This window comes from Calypte anna, chromosome 14 (genome assembly GCF_003957555.1).
Source record: "Calypte anna isolate BGI_N300 chromosome 14, bCalAnn1_v1.p, whole genome shotgun sequence".
Taxonomy (NCBI): domain Eukaryota; kingdom Metazoa; phylum Chordata; class Aves; order Apodiformes; family Trochilidae; genus Calypte; species Calypte anna.
Window position 1 is genome coordinate 9,391,227 of NC_044260.1, and position 19,632 is coordinate 9,410,858.

Below are 19,632 nucleotides of genomic sequence, written 5' to 3' on the forward strand. Positions count from 1 at the left end.
ACAGGAGGTCTTAGCTTTATTTCTGTAATCAAGTGTCCCTGTTAAGGTTTCCCGGAAAGGAAATTTATTAATTCAAGTAACTTGGCAATTCAGCATCAGCATCACTGTTAGAAATAAATTTAGAAAAATATTTGTAATTCTTTAATTTTATACCAGGAAGCTACTAGAATACCTAAATAATGCATGAGTTGTTATAAAACTGCAATATTTTTATCTAGCAGTTGTCCAGGCTGCACGTAAATGATATCACATTCCCCCTCACAGTGTCCTGATATAAAGCACCACCACCTGAACTGTTTCTATGGGCTCTATCTTGAATAATTTGTTAGAATAAATTGTTTCTCTTAACTGTAGGATTAAAGTACATGAAAAAGTAAGATTATCTCTTGAAAAGCAGAACTTTGTTTTGTAGACCTTAAATATTCTGCAATATTCTAAATATTCTGAGCAATCCTCAACTTCAAATTTTTAATATAGAACTTCAAGATTTATATTTCTAAAGCTTTTCTCCCTTAAAAAATTGTATTCCATTTCTGCAAGATCAGAGGTTCATAATTCTCAACTAATTCTACTTGAAGACATCAGATATCAAAGCTTAGTACCAAGAAACATCATTTGTCCTGTTTTCCCACAGGCATTAGCTGTAAGTTTTGCTTTCTTCTCTGCTTTGTAAGTCCCAGTTCCCTATGACAGTATGACTTTGACAAACTTATCAAATGAATGATAGTTCCCATGAGTTCTGAACTCCATAAAGTACTAAGGCACATATATCTGAATTTTTTGTTTTAATGCAAGTGAAATACATTTACATTTTAGCATGCTCTGCTGAATCAGAGAAAAACTCCCAAGTCTAAAATGAAATTACAACCTTTCCTAAGATTCTTTCTGAATCATCCTATTGTATTATTTTATGATTCTATGATCATCTTTGAAGCAGTCCATATTTCTTCTGTTATTGTCTATGTACTAGTTAACAGGAACTGGTACACTTCCTATTTAAAAACTTCCTACGTGGCAATAAAATGTATATTGGACATATGCATGGAACTTGTGAGTCAGTTCCTGTTAACTATGAACATGATTTTCCATGTCAGTCTAGAAATCCTGGTTGTGGGGTTTTTTAATGTGACGGTCTAAGATATTTAAAGGAATAATACTGAAATTGGAAAAAGCATGAACACAGGGTCTTCTCCAGACCTGAAAGACGCAGGAAGTTTCATTCTTGCTTTCTGTCAGTACTGAATGCTCGTATGTGAGCAGTAACTCACAGTTTCACAGGATCACAATAGCAAAATACATATTGTGTTATTGTATGTATACAAACTATGCAATGTCCTAAGCACAGGACAATAAACATTGCATTTTGAACTCATGTTCTATGTTGCAAATGAGACAAGTTATGGCAAACACACAGGTGTTTTTCCTGAGGAAATCGCTTTTTCTTGGAGAGTATCTACTGAGTATGCCAACAACCTTGGAAGGAAAATCATGTCAGAATCATGTTGTCTGAAAAATACTAACAGAAGAAATGTTCTGAGGTTTTTTTCCCAAGCAGCTATATCATCTAGTCATTCATCTGTCTCCACAGTCCAGCCCAATAGTAGCTACACCCATCTCTTTCCTACTGAAAAATACTGCCACAAAAGTAAAGTTCCTGGTGAACAGAACTTGCAGAATTACACTCCAGAAGCCAACTTCACAGGTATCCTGAATGCTGTCTTTGATGTAAACACATCATATGTGTCCATGTGTATATATAAATGAATCTCTTAAGACACATACATGTAATATTTACAAACTTTTAAAATAAAACAAAAAAATAAAAACAATATATAAAACAATAGAATTACATATACAAAAAAATCTACCATTTAGCTTGGCCATTGATAGGTGAAAGGGACACATTTACTTTATTAAACTAACATTTGGGCATGAAACAGCTTACAGACTTGAGCTGCTTGGGCTAAAATTGATGAATGATATTGCTCTCAACATTGTCACCTAGACAAAAAGCTTTTTTAAGATTTTTGTATTGTTCCTCCTATATAGCTGAGGAGTCATGGCAAAGTCATTCTGCTCTCATCTCAGAAAAGTGCTGTGTATTCTTCCCATATAGGGTATCTGATGCTTTAAAGGAAAGCAAAGGATATCATGCACTCAAGTCAGCACTCAGTGGAAAGCTACCTTATTCAATTTCTACACACTTAGACAATCACTGAATTCCCATCTTCAGTGGAAGCAAAGAACCATTCTATTTTGATATGTCCTCTACTGGGACAATACCCTTGCAAGAGGATATTTAATTAGACATTTGCTCAGTTACTAAAGTCTGTTCTTCAAGTCTAACAATTTGTCTACTGCAGAAGTACCAACTGAGATTTTAAGGATGTTGCAATATTAAAAAAATCAGAAGACTCACATATAATTACTTATTCATTAGCCTTAAAGCAACATTTCAAGATGTGGGACACCAACACAGCATCAACGAAGGTTCAGAAGCTAAATATAAAGATTCATCTTAAAGGAAAACAATAAGCTATATTGCTTGCAAAAGCATGCAGGGATTCCCTTGCAATCAAGCACTATGTTTTGTATAAAGCTTCTCTTCTTGAGCTTCACATAACTCAGTACGTTCTAGGTCCAGAGGACCAAACAAAAGAACAGTTCAAGTGTTAAAAATACAGACCAGCTTTGTAAGTTTTAAATTAAATGATCTGTGGTTTTAAAAAGAATTACAAAAAAAGAGAATATATGACATTTTTCTTTTATACACAACAAAAGGGAATAAATGTGTTTCTCACCTTCACTCAAACAAAACATAGATAAACTGAAGGAACAGTGCTTATTTTTACAAGGACTACTTAAAAAGATTTTAAGAACTACTTGCTACCAGCACTGAAGGATCATTAGTAGAAAATACACAGGATGGGGACTAGTATATTTGGAACTTAATACATGGACCCTTGCAAACACTATTGTTACATTTTCCTAACTGTTCTCACTTGATTCAAATTTATAAATCAAATCTTTAATTGCTTTAAACAAGTTCTAACTTAGTATATTCAAGTCCTTAAACTGATACACTGAAAATAAGGTTAACAACCTGAAAGGCAAACACACTCTCCTTTGTGATTGAAAAAATGTTACTTGCCCAAAGCACCATTCTTTGCAATTCTCTGTTCATTTTCCACTAATTGCTTTTCTGTATGTTAAATGTACATTTCCTCAAGCATTAAAGCTGGTTCCTAATTCTACATACATAATTTGCTGAAAGATCATGAACATGGACTGTTCAGATAAATTGTCCCAACTTACAGCAAACAAGTGAAAGACAAAAATACATTAAAACCTAATAATTAGAATTACTATATTAGTCTTAATCTATTGTTTTACAGTTGTTCAATATTTTTAAAATTCACTTCTATTTGATGACAATTTACATGCAATAATACTTTATTTTCTTACTTTTTCAAAACCTCATTCAGCTGAAACTACTTTTTTTTTGCATGTTTCCTGTGTCAAATTCTGCAACTTGGCATTTCAACATGATCTCCCCAATTTCTGTTGTAGTAAGCAGGAAAATTATGCATGAAACTTAAGAGCTCTCCATAGTTTTTCCTACATTTACTCTCTTCTTGTCAGGTTCCCTTCTCAGAACTCCAACATTTTGCACAGGAAAAGAGTGAGCAGTATTTTGTGCCTGCAGTTGTGGTTCCAGGTCATTCTGTAGAACATGGTGTCCTCCTGTGGTCTAGGAGGCTCCCTCCATTTGAGACATAACAACATCAAATTTAGTGCTGGTATCAAGGGAGATATCAGTGACTGCAAAACCCTCTTTCAGCACCACTAAAATTTGCACTAAGCTTATCACCTTCACTGGCTTCACAGTGCCAAAGTACAATATCTTTCCAGAGTTCCTGGCCTGTGTTAGCAAATTTCTCCAGTAACAGGGAGCTGAATGTCAGCAGTTTTCAGCAGCTCAGGTACTGTGAAGGAGCAGCCCATGAGTACATTGTACTGAACATGTGTGCAATTAATAACTTCATTCAGATAAAGACCTGAAAGATACAAAAGTGCTGTGGAAACAAGCTCATGTGATAAACTAATGTGAAAGCTCCACTTTGTGACTTGCAAGGTATTTACAGCAGACAGCCACAAGCCTAATCACAAATCAGTTTCCATCATACAGCTGGCATATGTCTCATCGCAGGAGTCTTAGGAGTTCAATGGATAGCATCCAGTTCTTACTGTAAAGAAAAGATGCTTTTTCTGAGATCGGGTTCAACAGAAAGTGATGGTGGGATTGTGCACAATTAAGGTAGAATTTTGGCCCAAAATGAAAGCACTGAAAGAATAAGCAATGCAAATTTTTTAATTAGTTCCTCAACTGATAATTTTTTATGCATCAATTGTGCAACTGAAGTTGTAATTCAATTAGTGTTTAAAGTAATTAAAGATGAGAGATTCTCAAAAAAAGCTTAAAAGAAAGCTTTTGTAATATATTGAAGTGGGTGATCCTCCATCACTTCAAAAAAGAATTAGCTATGTAACAGAGAAGAAAATAAATTATTTCTATTAAAAAGCTGGACATTAAAAATGAAATGGAAAATGCATGATTTTCTAATAAAAGTAAAATAGTAGAAAAGCTCTCTCAAGTATTTCATTTACTAGATTAGTGGGCAGTGAACAACTATGCTAACTCTGAACTTTATATGACTACAGATTCCATTGATAAATTCCAATACCAGATTGATAAACTGATATGTTTATAATCCCCTCCACTTATTTCAGATCACATGCAATACTATTCATTTCATATCACGTCCCAAGCTGATCCACTGATTTTCACAGAACATTTGGGAAACAATTTAAAGTCAGTTCTGAATCAGTCAGAATCTTTAAACATACTCAGTTTACATTCACTGACATCTGAAAGCCATTCAATAATTTCTAATTTTTCTTTTTTTTTTATTAATTTTGTATTACTTCATAGGAATTAGCAATGATGATTTCTCTATCATAGGCAAAGCTGCAACAGCTAAAATGATTCTGACATTTCAGTGATGCATGTATTTACACAGTCATGAAGATCTTTGAGCACTTGAGACATTACATCAGCTTTCTTTTGATGACTACACTGATTTGATGACTACTATGATTGGTGCTTCTTAGATACTTGACAAAAGAACTCAGTGATACTACAGCTACAAAAAAGCAAAAGGAGAAAACCCCATGCAGAAGCAAACAAATTCCATTAACATTAGGAATGCTGATTTAAGCACCCAGGGGTTTAGTACAGACATTGTAAGTCAAAAGCATAATTTAAATCTCAAACACTTTACTTGTGATAGTTAAATGCATTTTCCAAATCATTCCTACATTGTGAAAAAAAAAATTACTTATATAGCTTCTGAATCCTCACTGGATTTGTGATGTATTCTGCAATGTGTATTTAAGCTCTTGAACATTTTAAAGTACTGATGATTAAGGATTAAATTTCACAATACTACATGTTTACTACAAATATACTAGAGCACTAACTGCATTTGTTGCAAAATCCCCACATGATAGGAAAACACAGAAATTCCCATTTAAAATTGGAGAGCTAAAACACAGACACGGATTATGGGATTTAAGCACTCAACTTATTTTAAAAAGCTGGTTCAAAGAACTTATAACAACTGCTGAACAGCACATAAAATTTGCTATTTAGACTGTACAGAAAAATATAATGAATTACTGACCACTGTTATGATGGCATTCATTGAAAAGAATGGAGCAGAGAGTACATTTTGCATATATGACTGTCTAGTCCCATTGTGGGTGATTGGTGCATGTGTCTACTGTGCACATCACCAAGATTTCATTTAATAAAAACAGTTTCCTTTACATTGAGTGGAAAAAAAAAACAATGCATTAACTACAGGACCAGTGAACATGAAGCTGATGAGAGCAGTCTCTATAAAAAGAGCAGGAACTGTCTAGCAAGTGTAAAAAATATCTATGATATCCACTTCCTTGTTTGTGTGGATAGGAAAGGTTTTGTCCCCAACTCTTACTGATCTATGAGTTCTTTTAAGTACCTTGTTTCCAATGGCCTTTTTAGGTGGAAAGTTAAAAGTCCTCACTTGCTGGTATTTATTTTGTAGTTTATGGTGCAAGCTTCTGAACTCCGCATATCTTCGATAAACATTCCATTCATCATCCTTTATCCTAATATAAACCTGGAAAATACAGACATGGAAGGAAATAATTTAAAGACAAACCACTGGACTAATGTATCTACTTTACACTTTAAAGCTTCAAAGCTAAAGAGCTTCCCATTCGTGACACAATGGTACCAGACAATTCAGGATCACTTATCTGCAGATAGATCTTACTGTACATTTGCTGCTTCTGTTCTACAAGTCCTTAATCTTATTTTTTCCCTTTCTCCTTTTCCTCTTTTTTTTTTCTTTTTATTATAGTAATCAAGACAAACGTAGGCTGCTCATTTTAAAATTACTCTGGGGCAACCATGGTAGTGCTTTTTGTTACCATGGTTTCCAGCTTATTCGAGTAGTCAGTGACCAAAGGAAAAAAAACTGCAACACCACAATAAAATTTATCTCTATGTATGCAAGGCCATTTTACAACTTTGAAAATTAACTTTCTAGCTCCAGATTTGCAAAATGTAATTTTATCCAAAGTATGCAACTTAATTCACTTTGAAAAAAAATTACATTGAAAACTAAACTAGAAATTTTATTGTTTGGAAAATAAAAACAGTTCATTCTTTCTGCTTGTATAGGACATTAAGTATAATTTAACACAGCTGTAGTTTTTGTGATTATGTTTTTGTTTGCCACTCAATTATTTCATGAGCATATTACCAATTACATGCTAAATATTCCCATTCTCTAGAAAAATTTCATGCAGAAGTGAAATGCACTTGCAGAAAGCTAAGGTTTTATTCATTACTAGGAAATAAGCTTTCCTCTACAGAAATAAACCCACGGTTTAAGAGTGGGTGAAAAGCACATGTCATAAACTACAAACCAAGCATCAAAACTTGAGATACAGAGTGACCTGTTTCTTAGCTGCTTCTGTAGAATCTGCAAGCTCATTCCTTCTCATATGTGTGTTAACTTCAGTATTTTGCATCATAAATTGAACTGGAATACTACTGATGACACTGCACTGCCTGGCTTCTCCAACAGAATCCAGTAATATACTGTTGTATGGGAAATATCAGGAGAAAATATAAAAATCACATGAAGAGTGGGCAGTAACAACTTTATTTTTGTGAACACTAAGAAAAAGTTAAATTTAGATTTAGATGTGGCTGATTCCACCTCTCAATTGTAGATATTCCTGAAGACTAAAATATTAGCAAATTGAGAGGAGAGGGGCCATGCTAAGACCTTACCAAAAAAATTTTACTAAGGACTCATGGTATTTTAGAGACAAAGTGATGCCAAGTGAATGTTTTCTCCCAGAAAAGCAGCTTATGCAGACTTCCTTTGGTTGGGCCTTTAAGAGGTCCTCTTATCTCTGCAGACACCTAGTTTCTCAAACTTACAGGAGGCTTCTGTCTTGCAACAGTACACAGTATACCATGCAGATACCATGCACCTTCTGCAAAATTATAATATATCACTGTAGGGAATACTCAGATATTCCTAATATTTGATTCTATTGAGTAACATGCATATTTTGGGGTTGCTAGTGTACTTCATGTTTCATGACAACAAAAAATTAATACTGTAATTCCAAACTTAGCATATATAAGAATACAGGAGAGTCAGAGCACTGTGTGAATTGCAACTATATATGTAAACAAAAATTCAACTAGTTTTGGTAATAAGAATACAGACAGTGTAATGATAGACCCAATATAATAAGTCTGCAAAAAGCATTCAGATTTCTTTTTCATTTTTTTTAAATAAAGCAAGGATAAAGTTAAACACCTGCAGGAAGACTTGTTTTTAAAATTCAGTACACCTCAGAAGGAAAATGAAGGCAAACATCAAATAGAAGTATTTTGTATAATGTTGATGAAATTAGTTTAATGTAGAAAAATTGTACATTCTTATACATACCAAATAATCCTTACTCACCCAGTTCTAACCTCTCTCTCTGCCTAGCTTGCTTCAATTGTTTGAATATTGTTTGAAATTTTATATACATTTCCAAGATTCATATTTCAGCTTCTATATGGGGGACAGGGTCAACAAAAAAGCTTAAACTATTTTTAAACAAATTATTTAATACGGAATTCTAATTTAATGAAGCCTTTATCTTTGCACATGTAATCTGGTGAATCACACAGTTCAATATTACCTGTTAAGATGGAACCCATACTTAACTAATTAAGGAATCCAGTACACTGTAATTGAAATTTTTAGAGGACTGCAAAACCAGATTAATTTCTTAGATAGAACTGTAAAAATTATTTCTTCCTGTTTTCTTCTATGTCCATAGATATCGATTTCTTTCAGAAGTTAAAAAATGAAAATGCAACATTTGAAGCCCTGTGATACATTGAATTCATTGACAATCATATAATAGAGTATATGAAAGGCATAGTAAAGTTCCTGATGTAGTACACATTTAAAGCTTTATTATCTCAATGGGGAATATTATTCACAAGCCAAGGTATTTCAAGACACTTAAAGCAATTTCACTTGGGAAATCAAAGCAAATCCTAAATGTAAAACTGCTTGGATAAACTTTTTTTGTCAAGTCACATAAGGCATATGGAAGGTGAGCAATGAAAGACTACTAAACCACATAAAAAATGTAATGGCACAAGATGTAAGAGAACTCAGAAAATTTCAGCAGCAGAACACATCAAAGGATATAACGAATACTGAGAAAGTTTGTAAGGAATCATTCCTATGATGGACAAAGTCATAGTCTTTCTTATCAGCCCAAGGGAAAAAAAAAAAAAAAGATGGGCAGTACAGGGAATCAGAAAGATCCCTGGAAGCTACTGTGACATTTAGCACCTAAACAGGCATTACTGGGGAGTGTGGGGAGAGGGAGGTAAATAAAAAAAGAGAGTAATAAAAGCTGTTACTTCTTCATCATGAAATATTTCTGTATTTCTGAATCTCTTTGCCTCAGTAATAAAAAGAAGGTTTCTGGAGAGCCTTTTCTTTCTTTATGCTTTTCAACTCGCTCCCCAAGCATATGACAACAAAAAGAAAAATTAGCAACTGCTTTGGTTGAGACAACTCAATCAACAGGAATACAAAAACTCAACATGCCAAGTGGTACCATTATTATTTTAATGTTAAGAAAGCTAAGCTTGACTGGTGACAGTTTTCTTCTTTTACCTTTACATGTCAGTCCAGCAAGAAAAAGGAAAGCAGACACTAATTTGTCATGGGAGTTCTGATCATGGTAAAGAAGCTGTAAGTTTTTTCATTAAGATGAGAATATTTGCTTCAGATACAGAAATATCTGCCTAGAGAGAACATAGTCCTCAGAAAGGACAAAGTAGACTTGGAACAAATAAAAATTAAACAGAACAGCCTGCTCTGCCCTCCTGTTGGGTTTGAAAAGCCAGTAGAAGGGAATTATATCAATGAAGTTCAAAGATTTCAGCTTGTCCCCTCCTTACAGGCAGAATCTACTGACAAAATATTGCATTGCCTTTACCTCTTGCCTTTAAAATAGTACATTTACATAATTATATATTATATTGTATTATATAACACAATCAAATAATCATAAACCAACCATAATTTCATCCCAGGCCCAAACTGTAGCACTTGCAATATCCCCAAATAATCTTCTAAACTACTATAATTAATTCCCAAAATACTTTAATCCTACTGTGAACCACACTATCTTTTACCAACCTTAACAGTAAGGGATAAATTCAATTCTTTTTTATTCTCTCAAAAAGTAATGTACTAAACAGCCCCAAAAGACATCTTCTTGTGCTACAGCTACAGAGGGGAAACAACAAGCACATGACAGGGACCTTTACAATTCAGTTCAGAATTACTGCTGGAGAGTTGGAAGTAATACAAGGAAACAGAATCTCACCTGCATTAGAAGTTCTCCTCAATTACCCACCAGGCTTACCATTTCACTACCTCCACTATACATTTCCCTTAAAAAAACTAAACCAGAACACACCAGCTAGTGCTTCTGTAGAGTACAGCTACCATAATCTAAAAAACCTGACTGAATAGTCTTTCTCTGGAAAGAAGAAGATTAATTCACTTCAGCCAGAGGTGCAGATATATTCTGGGATGAGCTTCCATCATTACTACCAGTTCTGTTTCTCAAATATTGGACTATAATGAAAATAAAGTTTAAAAAGTCTTAAAACTAATTTGACTTGAATGTACATCCTTAATATTTAGAAAAACAAAATGTAAAAGAGTTTGATCAGTTTAAGAACTGACTGTTTTGAGGGGATTGGAATTACCTTTCCTATTTTATACTATGCTTTTCTAAGAGGACTGATGTATTTCCATCTAGTTAGAAAGCTTCCACCAAAATTATTTCTGCACTCAAAATATATAGAAGTATGAATCCAAAGGGGAAGCATATCATGAAAAAAGAAAAAATAGTTACATTTCTTGACTACTTCAGAGCAATGGGACTCAGGAATATAAATTCAACCTGAATTCTCAAGTTACCTTTCAAGGGTGAGAAATGAATACAAATGGAAGTTATATTTTGAAACAGCTGCAAGACTGCATTTATTGTTAAGTTCCCCCTTTGAAAATGATCCAAGAATTTCTGCATAATGAACAACAAACCAAACAATGAAACTTTTCAGCTGTGATATGAGCAGTTTTTTGTCTGCCTTTCTACATAGAGACGTAACAGGAATTAAGGTGAACGAGCTTTTATCTCACTAAGACTATTTTATCTACTTACACAAAGACTAAAAATGCTGTAGTACATTTTGATATGTAAAATCTTCAACTTTTTTATATTTAGGTTCATAAAAATGAACAATACAGTGTCAAATATTTAAGAGAATGCAAAACAAAGCATGAGTTTTAAAAACAGGCAATCTTTTTGTACCAAAGAGAGAAATATCATGGCTAAGCACTCAATTACATACATGCAGAATTATGTTCACTCTGTTTCTGTAGTTACAGTTCTGTCTCTATTCAGCAAAGCAGGACTAAAGTGACTGGACACTAAAGAAGAAAAGGTACATGACTGTGCTTTTGGTGGATGTAATCAATACCTTTTTTATTTTTAATGCAAATCAAATCAGCACAGATTTCAATCAGTAACATAATTAGATCTTTTCGACAGTGAAATATTACTTATAAAACCCCAAAATAACTAGCACCATTCCACAAACATAAACTTCAAATTCATGCAGTCACTGCAATGCATGAGAACCACTGCAGTGAAAGAAGTTTCTGCAGAAAAGAAGATAGGCAAAACAAGAGAACAGCTGGGTTGTTCTCCAAAAAGAGTATTTTGGGTACTCTAACAAGGGAAAGGAGAATATCTCCCCAATCAATTTGTAACCAAGATGACTGCTATTATTCTAGATATTCACTGGATGCAAATTATTTTCTTCTTTTCGCAGTAAGTATAAAATAATTTGAAAATTTAAAATCTACTTTTATTTTCCTAGTATTGTTTACATCCAAATTAGCATTTCTGTAAGCATATCAATGTATTGAGCTGCATCATGGATTCCTTTAGAAAAATAAGTAATTGTAAATGTCTCCAAAGACTGATCTCATATTTGTATACTCCCTCCACCCAAGCTTTTAAAAAGGTTTTCTCCTTTACCTACTCCTATGCTTCTCTGACATGTTCTAAAGTCCCATTACAGAAAAAGTAGGATACTCTCCTTTTTTTGTCTTATGCATCCTCAAACCACTCTTTTTCAGAATGGCATGAATTGCTAACCTTCTCTGAAATTCTCTCAATTATTCTAGGGCATCTTTTCTACTTGTGCTGAGCTGCTCTTGAGAAGGAATACGATTAGAAGATTATATCTATCTCCATTTGTTGCCTATTCTGCAACTATTTTAACTATCTATCCACTGTCTTCCCTTGTTAAGACTTCTACCTCTGATGAAACACTAACACTGTGCTGGCTGGTATATAAATTATAGTCCAACAACCACATCTGGCAGACCCCAGACTGCTTTCACTGCTTCATCTTTCACATAAAGAATTTGCTGGGCACTCCCCCTCAAAAACTCTTGAGTACCAGCTACTATTTTCTTCTATTTCTTTTATGCTGTTTTTCTGTGAAAATTGTTCCCTGTGTTTAAGCATTAAGGCACTGTGACTAGACCCTTTGTATGACAGTCTCCTGCTTTTCCTTCAGAGCAGAAGTAGAAAAGAAAAACATATCTGCATAAATATTTGTTCTGTAAAAAGAAATATCATGATCAAAGATATCAGTCAAGATTAAATCTAAGACTGAACAGAGTCAAAGGACTGAAAAAGCTGTAAGAAAACGATGTTTATTGATTATAGTCTGGGGGGGGTCCTAATCATACACAAATAGCTACAGTTTTACCTGATTAAGATTTTGATCTTTAATTTCATTTGGTATAATGTAAATGGTTTGCTAGTCTGCAAATAAGGGAGATTTGTAAGTAACCATTTAAGTCTTGATATCACTCTAAGAATCACAAAATCTCTTGCATTATCTTAAGTGTCAGTCACTGGTAATTATAGCACAAAGGATAGAACTAGTGGTACTTGCTGCACACTTCACAGGACAGTGAAATCCATATATATGTATATATATATGTATACACATTTACAGAATATGACAAGATGCACTACAGATGGGAAATACAGTAAAATAATACTTTTACAATTATCATCTTGCTTCACAGGCACTAAAGAAACTGCAATCAACTATCACCATCTAGAGGTAAAATGTAAATGCAAATTTTTTTATTTTTTTTTTTTATCTGGATTCTGTGTTTATCCCTGTGAATATAGTAGGGAAGAAATATTTTTAATTGTAGAGTGACTGAGCAACATCTGCCTCACAAAAAAAAATTACAAGAAAGATGAGCATCAAACTGCTAAGATCATAAATTGTAGTAATCAAAAAGCAAATAGTTAACTAGAGAAGCCAAGATTTTTTTTAAGAGCAGCCTTTTTCCAGCATGATCCTGATATTTAAACTGTCTGTTCAAAGGACTAGACTTCCTTATGAGTTACTTTGTACAAAATAACATAGTTTCTTTATAGGTGGCTAGGTCCTTCAATACTTATGACTAAACAGTTTAGCTTACTAAATATCCACTACAAACTTCGATATTATAAACTTCTAAACCTCTGATGTTACTATTGGACTCAAACTGGATAACAATAATTGTTCCAGTGTTTTTGCTAGAAGATACTGTTACAAGAATGTAGCCTGAGCTCCTGCCACAGCCCAGGTAATTTCATCCACTAAATAATCCTTATGAATTGTTGATTTATAATAAGGACATCAGCAGGTAACCTAATTAATCTTTCTACTCAGGTGCAAAATTAATTATACGAGTAATCTGTCAGCACTAATGAATGTCAAGACAGTTGCCAAGATACAAAATTAAGCAAAAAAAGCTGAGCAAGTATAAAAAGAGAGGATGCACTTCTGAAAACATAGGAATTATCTTGCCAGGCAACGTTTTTAAAAATTGTGTCAGATTAGATAATTTAAAATCTTCTGGTACCTAAATTCAAAGTTCTTTTGTCAGTCAGTTTTCAGCTATTTCACCCTTAAATTCCTGGTCAATTGCATGTGGAGATTTATATGTTGTTCAGTAAGATCTTCAACTGGTATTTCATTTAGAAGAAGTGTACACTTCAGCCAATGCAGTCCTTTTACTAGCATATTTTTTAAAGTATTAAACTACTGAAAGTCAAAGGATGAAATATGCAACATAAAATAACAAACAACATGATTCTATGCATAAATATATATGAAGTTACTGATGCTGTTCATCAATTGATCTCTAATGGAACTATACAGAGATCTTTGAATTATTAAAAATGTGCCATTTCAGTCAGAAACTTTTACACAGAATCTAAGTTAAGATGTATCACTTACCTGATAAACATGGAATGCATTAGCAGCTTTCCCACGCAAAAACACTGAGGGAATCCAAACATTAATAAGAGCACGATTTGATCTGAGGAGAAGACAAAAAAAACCTTTAAAATAAGGCATTTTTTCTTATGTATAAGAATTGCAAAGCATCTATGTTTTATTTAGATAATGATCAAAGTGGCCAATAAAGCAACTTAACATTTCAACTGGAGTATCAGGAACATTGTAGTTCTGCCTGATCCTTTCCTGTCTGCTTTATCTAAAAGTGTTCTGTAAAATTAACATAACTGAAAAAGAGTACTTGAAACACTACCTATTGCTGTTGTTTCTTTGGTGGTTTTTTTAGCAGCATGCATTTGGTAACATTACATTATACATATTAAACAAAAACTATTAATTCCGAGAAACAATATTTTGGTCTGCAAAACTCAGGAAAAAAGAAAAAAAAGTTAGTTAAATAAGAGCACTGTACAACTATGGAGAAGCCATTTCCATCCATTTCTTTTAATTAATTGCCAAATTCCTATGATTCAAAGACACTGGCCACATTCACCCACAAAAAGCTAGATTCATTATTCTGACACTAAGCAAAAATCACTCTAGAACAATCTGGGATGACCAACTGGGATGCTTACAGGGTTTTTTAGTACTACATCCTAATTCTGATTAGGAATTATTCTGTAGAAATGAGGAAGATTAATAGCATCTAGCATCTATCAAACCCAAAAAAACAGAAAACAGTAAGTTCTTGGTGCTTTCTTAGGATATCAAAACCTAGAGCACTGAAAGAACATTCCAGTGCAATCTTCAAAAATCTGAAGTCCTTGCATTACATAATATTAAAAAGCACATAAGGGCACAGCCTGTGCCTCTTCATACTTTTTAACAATAGAACACCGTGGCTGTGAATTCAGTTACTGGAAATAATATGGTAAAAGGAAATTATTGAATAAGTTTGCTTAATATTCTGACCCATAAAGACAGGATGAAGGAAAAAGTATGTGTATCATGAAACTTACATTTCAAAATCTGACAAACTCTGATCTTCAGATGTTTGACTCAAATCTCCAGGGACCTATATTTACAGAAGAGAAGTAGTTCCCACACACTTGTTATTATGCCTTATATATATATATGTATATATATACATAATATTATATGGAAATTACATTTCAGCATTCAATTTTGAAAGGCAAATAAAAACTACTACTGAGGAACAATAAAAGAAAAACAAACAATAATGCAACAGAATCATGAACATATCAACCTTGCCAGTTTTTCATCTTGGAATTTTCTTTTACAACCAACATTTGTAATCTTACAAAACACTATTTAGCTACAGAAGGACCTAAAGATAGCAATGATGGATCAACACCTGCAGAATCATAAGTAGCAGCTGTGCAAAAAAAGATCAAGAGTACTTGGAATTGAAAGTGTATTAGCTTTTTACCTTAACACTAGTTAAGCAAAAAAGGGTATTTCCTCACCTTTAACTACTGTAAAATCTAAAGCATAACTAAGAATATTTATTGAGTTTTGATGAAGGAAAACAGCTAAAAGTTATTAACTTCCTCAGACAGCTTCTACATTACTTAAATACTAGTTCAGTGTATCTATAATGTATGTTGCATGCATATTACTATTTTTCAGAATGCTTTCTTCCAAAGAGACCTAAATATACATTATTGCTTTTGTAAAGCCAGTATTTCTGTATTAATTGCAAAGCAATAGAAAATTTCTAAGAGAACTAAAGAAAATTCAGACGTTTTGGCAGACTAGCTCAAGACCTGACAACACATGAGACAAAGCTGAATTTTGTCTTCCCAAGATTAAAGGGATATGGCTCAGCAAAAATAGGTCACTCCTGCCAGAGAAAGGAAAAGAGTTTTGCAGAGTGAATACAGCTGTATGACATAAATACAGGGCATATATAACAAGTCCTGAACCCCTCTGCTGTCTTTTTTTCATAAGGATGAGGTGAGAAGGGCCAGCACAAACTCTCTCACCATTACCACCATCAGCTATTTTCTGTTCACAGTCCAGTCCACCCTCCACTGGGGGATCATGCAGCCTGATTTGCCAGGACTCTTAGGTAAGAGATCAGACATTCTTCTGTCTTGCCTACAACCTGCACCCTATTTCTGCATTTATCTGAAGTGGCAAATGCTACCATCGGATTTATAATTAATTTAATTAACTCCAGTAAAAGTTCTGTATAAAAAACTCAAAACCAGAGTGCGGACTTTGGAAATAAAATAAAATTTTAAAAGGATTACATTAATGAGCTCCAGTGCTTGCACATCTCTGTTGAAACAGAGTGGCTACCAGTTTTGAGAAGGTAATTGCAGTGTTATTCATTGTAATCAAAACAGTGAGAGAGACATCAATGTAATTCCTCATACCCTTGAAAACATAAGACTTTTTGTTTTAATATTCCTCAATGTTTGATGCAGAAATTCTGAAACTCAACAACAAGAAACGAAAACATCATTATGAACAACTCATTTATAAATTACAGCCATTAACATTTATTATCATCATTAAAAGGAAAGGAGGAGACTCTGAAGAATCATGGAAGCTGTTTTTATAACAAATTGTGAATTAGACACTATTTTAATAATATAACGTTAAGACTTGTCTGATACTTTTAAAGAAGTCGAAAGGCAACCAAATATTCACATCCCACCATTTGTGGCAGCTACACACTTTACCAAGTTTGAAAGTTCTAATTAAAGTCAATTAGGAACAGACAATTAGCACAGAGTTTGTTTACTAACACAGAATTCACTTCCTAGGACAATGCAAAAATCTTTAGCATCATGTTCAATTCACAGTTTCATTCTAGACAATAGTAACTAAAACCAACTAGCATTCAGCTAGGCTTTAAAAATACAGTATCACTTCCATTTCTTAAAAAGTTTAAGGAATTACTTTTCTCTTGGTGCCTGAGACACTGAACATGGTATCAATATCTAACTACTTGATTAGGATATGGAGATACATGGGTAAAACCAAAAATCTCTGAACAGGGACCCACAGCCCAAAACCTGTAAGGAAGAAAGCACAGCTCTAATATGCATATGATTCATCATTTGTCATCTCTTAACACAATAATGTGACTGTTCCCATCTAAAAGGGTAAAAATTATAGGTGAATTCCTGCTTCACTAATGCACAGAACTGTCATAAGCCACCTTACAATAAATGTTATGATAAAACAGGAATGAATGCTTCCAATGTAAACAAAAAAGTAAGGAGCAATACCACATGATCATATGATGAAAACCTAAAAAAATATGCTCCCCTCAGAAGGTAGACAACTATTAGGAACATTTTTACTCATTCCATTTCTTCTTCATCAAGTTTCAAATTTCAACCCAATTTTTCTTTTAAAACAAAAAGCCAAAGTGAGGTAGTAGTGGGCATAGAACAATTTTATTGTCTGAATTTATCTTTTACATTAAATTCTGCTAAAGAGAAATAATAAAAAAACTACGTGAGTTCATGAGAGATGTGTTAATAGCTGTTACTTGTTATAAGTTGATATAACTTTATTTCACCACAACAGCTTTGAGCTTATTCCAGATTCTACATTGTAATAAACAAACACTTACTGGCCCTCTCAGATCAATCAGTTCTTGTCTCATCTGGGACACCAGAGCTTCTTTAGCCATCAGAGCACGGTGCAGCCGCTCATTGAATTCAATCAGTTCCCCATGCATTTCAGCTACCTGAAAAACAAAGGCAAGAGATAATTGTGTTCTACACTGAATAAAACCAAAGCACACTATGTAATTTCTTACATGTATATCAATATTTATATATATTATTTTTTATTTTAACAAACTCGTCAAGTAGTGCATCTCCCTTGCTAATGCATTAGTTTGGACATGAAAAACAGACACTGTTATAATGATTTGTTGTAATGCCTTGAAATGTTGGTATTGATTTTGAGTTGTTCTGAAACCAGCAGCAAATTACTAAAATGCAAAAAAAGTAATTACCTAATAACTAACCTTCCCTGTAATGGGATTATCAGGAGGAATAAAAGCTGAAGACTTCCAGACATTATTTAAACCCAAACAGACAAACATTTTTTGTTTGCCTGATTATGTAAATAGCTGTGGATTAATATTGGTGGTTTATCTTACACAGCAAAATACAAAAAGCATGCAACATATCAGAGTTACCATTCTTTTTCACACCTCACTTTCTGGAGTTGCAAAGGTTTAATGTAATATTAATATAGTTTCAACAATCAAAATAAGTTTATTACTTTTTATAGTGTACTAAAACAGCTTTAACTTATTGCTTTTTTCTTCCTGTCAAGCATTTCTGTTGCACTTAATCCAATCAGAAAAACTTTGCCTCCTAGACTCTCTTCTGGCTCCTCCTGACAAAAATCAGAATATTATGACTTTCATGCTAATAAAACCTTATGTATTCGTATTTCAATTGTTCATTCAACATCAGCCTTGAGAAAAAAGCTTCTTAGACTTAAACACTTCTTAGTAAATAGTAAGCTCATTTAGGAAAAAGAAATCTAAATCCATATGAACAACCTAATGTAGTAGGTGCACTTAGCAACCAGCTTTGTTTCACATATTACAAAATTATCCACTAAATCATCAACTTTACAAGATAAAATAATAGTATAATGTCATTAGTTCTGAATAAATTATTTTCCATACTAGCTTAACCTCTCATTCCAGAAGTGACTGATGTAATATTTAAGAATAACATAGGCCCCTCTCTGATTCAGGTTAACAGTAGCAGAATATTGTTAATACCAGAGAGCCTGGTCTGGGGGGACAGAACTACCTGGTACTTCTCATTAAAAAAGATGCAGTATGCTACTAGTTGCAAAAACAGAGAAAAAATGTATTACTGCTAACTGATTCGTTGTTATCAAAAGCAATAAATAAATTTATAAGCAGATTCAAAACACAGTAGTTTATGTATTTGCAATCATGTTTGATTTTTCAGTGCCTGTCTCTATTAGAGCAAAATCCAAAACTATCCAATGTAATATCCAACAGGTTTTTCTCCCTTTAATTTGCATGTCCTTGAGATAAGTTTCTACTTGCAGACTCAATTAACATGTAAATTCAACAGCTCTCTCAAAACACTGGAAATAATACAAAAATTTGTGTCCCTAGCAAAGTTTAATCATAAAAATAAAATTCATAAGCAAATAAGACAGCAAATCACTTGTTACATATTATCAAAAGGATAAACTGGCAGTTATGTTACTTGTGAAAATAATTTTTATTACTAGTTAAGTTACTTGAATGTATTTTTCTTAGACAAGAAAAACTATTACCATCACAGCAAGCCAAAAGGAGCTATGAGATTTACTGCTGAAAAACAATATTAATTTAGGTTCCTATAATTTTTCCTTCATCAAGACCTGCTAAAAACAATACAGAGGTCTCATTATAATTATGGACTTCTGTTTTATGTCATCACACCTTCCTTAATTCATTCCACACTGAAGCTTAAGCAATAATTTTCCCTACTGGGACTTCTGTCATCTTCAGTTATTTCTGTCCAAAGCAGTATTTTTGAAGCAAAAACTTGAAGAAAAAA

At 33.4% G+C, this 19,632-nt stretch overlaps 1 protein-coding gene across 1 annotated transcript in view; it reads right to left on the reverse strand.

Annotated features, from left to right (window-relative positions):
• Window positions 1–19,632, reverse strand: part of SNX29 (sorting nexin 29) — a 78,194-nt gene that overhangs the window by 25,551 nt on the left and 33,011 nt on the right. Inside the window, exons 16-19 of the mRNA XM_030459779.1 lie at window positions 17,658–17,774; window positions 15,064–15,119; window positions 14,045–14,126; window positions 6,084–6,224 (exon numbers count right to left, since the gene is read on the reverse strand). Of these exons, the coding sequence (XP_030315639.1) occupies window positions 6,084–6,224; window positions 14,045–14,126; window positions 15,064–15,119; window positions 17,658–17,774 (396 nt within the window). The remainder of the gene's footprint in view (window positions 1–6,083; window positions 6,225–14,044; window positions 14,127–15,063; window positions 15,120–17,657; window positions 17,775–19,632) is intronic.